The sequence below is a fragment of the Microtus pennsylvanicus genome, unplaced genomic scaffold (assembly GCF_037038515.1).
Source record: "Microtus pennsylvanicus isolate mMicPen1 unplaced genomic scaffold, mMicPen1.hap1 Scaffold_240, whole genome shotgun sequence".
Lineage (NCBI taxonomy): Eukaryota > Metazoa > Chordata > Mammalia > Rodentia > Cricetidae > Microtus > Microtus pennsylvanicus.
Window position 1 is genome coordinate 73,636 of NW_027460897.1, and position 3,940 is coordinate 77,575.

General features: G+C 40.2%; 1 protein-coding gene across 1 annotated transcript; it reads right to left on the minus strand.

The window, feature by feature from the left end:
- Positions 1–690: 690 nt before the first annotated feature.
- On the minus strand, positions 691–1,356 carry LOC142842185 (sex-determining region Y protein-like). Its single transcript, XM_075959067.1, has one exon. It carries the CDS (start codon positions 1,354–1,356, stop codon positions 691–693), a length of 666 nt encoding a protein of 221 aa, XP_075815182.1.
- Between the last annotated feature and the right edge of the window lie 2,584 nt (positions 1,357–3,940).

Genomic DNA, 3,940 nt, shown 5'->3' on the forward strand with positions numbered 1-3,940 from the left:
ATGTTTAAAGACAGATAATATTCAAAAGAGAAGCAGAATGTGACTTCACATGAATGAACAGACGTTAAAGCTTTATTTTGCCAAAAGGTGTTATATAGCTCTCACGGCGTAGTTCGTAGGTGTGGAGTAAGATGATGAAAAGAAGGAAATCTCAGCTTTCCACAGTGGGGAGGAGAACTGAAGAAGAGACTCGAAAGACAGACTTTACATTATCACACTTTACTTATGTATGATATACAGGGACCCTGCAAAACAGTTAGATGCATTTGGTCTACAAAGGAGTGCTTAGCATGCTCAAAGAGGCACAAGCTGGGTTTTTGTTTGTTTGTTTCTTTGTTTCTTTCTTTCTTTCGTTTCATTTTCCCACAGGTGTAAGTTGTATGTGTTTCTCATAGATGTACCCATGGAAGAGCGATAGGTAAAACATAGTTTCCGCAGTGATGAAACTCTTGTCTGTTTAACAGTCTTAAAGATAGGCACAAGCTGTTCTAAGCATTCTCCTTCATTACACACGACACATCTTTACATACCTCGTTTGCGGACCCAAATAGAAAGGAGCAAGGCCTTTATTATGAGAGGAGGGAAATCTTTATCTCAGGCTGTAAATTATAGCAAGAGGGAGTATTGACATACATCCCAGCAGAAGCCAATGTCATGAGATTGCCACAGGGTCTTACCGAGATGCTGTAGCTATGCTGTTTTGTTCACTGGTGATGTCAGTTGGTAGTAAGTAGCTGTGGCTACTGTTGCTGCTGCTGTTGCTGCTGCTGCTGCTGCTGCTACAGCTGCACTTCCTCCTGCTGCTGCTGCACAGGTGCGGTGCTGAAAGGGGATGTCTCCAGGCTGTAAATAGCTTAGCTGGCTCTTGGAGGACAGCTGTGCAGCCCTAGTCCAGTCCTCTCTGTATATGAATGTGCACTGGTACTTGTTCCCTGGCATCAAGTTGTATAGTTTTCTTGAAGAGGCATCTGCAGGCAACAAAGTACCCAATCTCTGTGGCACTTTAGCTCTCCGGTGAGGCCGATACTTATAGTTCGGGTATTTCTTTCTGTGTAGGGTCTTCAGTCTCTGTGCCTCTTGGAAAAATGGCCTTTTTTCGGCTTCTGTAAGGCGTTTCCACTGGTATCCCAGTTGCTTGCTGATCTCTGTGTTTTGCATGCTGGGGTTCTCCAGGGCTAACTTGCGCCTCTGACCACGAGACCACAGCATAAATGCATTCATGGGGCGCTTGACATGGCCTTCTATACCCTCTTTATGACTGCCATCCGTGCCAAAGGATATCTTTTCTCCAGAGCCGATGATATCCTGAGGCTGTAAGCGTGGACTGCAGTAATCATGATTCAATATGCTGAACATTGTGGATGAGATATATTGTAACCAAAAAGAGAGACAAAAGAGAGAGAGAGAGAGAGAGAGAGACTGAGACAGAGAGAGAGAGAGAAAGAGAGAGAGAGAGAGAGAGAGAGAGAGAGAGAGAGAGAGAGAGAGAACAGTAGGTGTAGGAGCAGTAGGGGTGGGGAGAAAAAAGCCAAAAGTTAAAGTGTAAGAGCTGAAAGTTACTATCCAATATGTGTTTGTCACAAAGATTTTGTTATTTAAAGTCTGTAACAAAATATCCATGTCTCCACCCTCAGCAGCCCCACCTATTGTGCCGTGTCAGCACCTATAGAACTACCCATTATCTAGCAAACCACTCCAATGCAGGGACTATTAGATGCTGTACTTCTACACTTCCTAACAATGCATCTTTTCTCACTCATTTTTTCCCCATCAAGACTGAGGGGGACAACAAGGGGCATATTAGTGAACGTTTTTGTCCTGCAATGCAATTGATTTTCATGATGGACTAACATGAGAAACTAAAAAATTAAAGAAAACCACTGGGGACAGTGGAAAGGATAAGCACAAAACAATCATTTGTATTTTAGTCCTATAAGAAAGTTTAACACTGAAAACATAAATAAATAGTATAACCTGGTTCCATAGTCCAATATAAATATGGGTGCTATGCTAGGGGCAAAACCCAGTAGCAGAACATGTGCTGAATTTTGAAGCCAGGAAAAGCTGTGTTATGTTTTCTCTAAGGTTTACCTGGGAACTTGTAAGGCCTGATGGCTTTGCAGTGTGGACACAGGTAATATTAGTTTCTTTGATCACCGTTCATGAGTAAGAGTTTCATCCTTCTCTTAATAATGTAATGTAACACAGCACCTTCAAAGCTCAGCAATGTCTGTCTTCAGAGCTCCAGTGTTGCCTGCTTAAAGCAATTACAGCTGGACTTGTTAAATATTAATATTTCTTCAAATAAGGAGGAGACAGACAAGAGCATTGGACCTTCACCTATGCATCCCTTCACTCCTCCCAGCTGGTTGTAGGTGATTAGGCCCTAATTCTATGAGATCGCAAGGTCTTCTGAGTGTAATAGAGACTAAATACTAAAAATGAGGAGGAGGTCCACCTACACAGCTTTGTGAAACCATTATTTAAAAGGTATTATAAAACGGCCAAGGCCCAGATATTGCCAAACATCTCTCCTCTCCTAAAAACAAAGTATGCTTTACTTGTTACTTTTATGACTCGTGGCATTTTTAAATCAAAAGGAACAATACAGACACATACACACACACACAGACATATATACACACACTATAATCAGGTCAATCTCATACACACACACACACACACACACACACACACACACACACACACTGAAATGGCTAAATATTGGCCAGGCCGTGGTGACTCACGCCTTTAATCCCAGCACTGGAGATGCAGAGGCGGGCAGATCTCAGTGAGTTCAAGGCCAGCATGGTATAAAAGAGCTAGTTCCAGGAAAGGAAGAACGGAAAGAAAGAAAGGAAGAAAGAAAGAAAGAAAGAAAGAAAGAAAGAAAGAAAGAAAGAAAAAAAGAAGGAAAGAAGGAAGGAAGGAAGGAAGGAAGGAAGGAAGGAAGGAAGAAGGAAGGAAGGAAGGAAGGAAAGAAGAAGGAAGGAAGAAAGAAAAGAGAAATTATGGCCATAGATATTGGCTCTCTGAATACCATACCTGCGTTTTGGTTCTCATTAACCAGACAGCTACAACAAAATAGTAAATACTTAAATGTCAAATCCAGGTAATCTTATTTGCTACCACCAGCCATATATAGATTCTGAAAGATATAACGGTGTATCTTCATGTTAACAAAATATGATGTAATGATGTATGTCTATTCACTTATGTCTTTGTTAACTTTGTCAAATTTAACTACTCTGTGACTCGGAGTCACATAAAAATTACGAAATTGTGATAGTTTATAAAAGCATACTTTTATAAAAGGGTTCTTAAAATGAGATTCCCAGTCTCTGGATGGCCTGTATCTATGACTTAAAGTTTATCTTGATACTAAAAGAGCTTCAATACAAGGTTAAAAATTTTTAAGACTCAAACAGCACAAAGTTATAAAATTCTAATCTTATGATGGTTACTTGCTGTAAGCTCTTGAAGATTATTAAGCCATATGTGTTAATGGCCAGTCTCCTTAAAAATTATCAAATTCTCTAAAGTATGCAGAACTAGGTTTGTTGTCAAGCTAATGGAAATGTGATTCGTTGACAGAGACAAGCTTGAAAGGAGGGACCATTTCTGTCTCCCATTATGTAGACTTCTGTGTAGGTTGTCAAAGTAAATATCCTGAAACAAGTATTTCAAGACAAGATTAAAGTAACTTAAACTTTCTTTCATATAAAATAATACTCAAAATCAGGTATACTAAAAGCAAAGCCAAACCTAGCTATTGAAAAAAAATGAATGTTTGAGTAAAATAGACTACCTTTATAAGATACTTGCATGGCAGGATGTCCCTAGACCCTACTTCTTCCACTGGATGGAGCACGATCCCACCAGAGTCAATTGCATGTAAGCCTCATCACAGGATACGGGGGCACTGGAAAAATAAGATCTA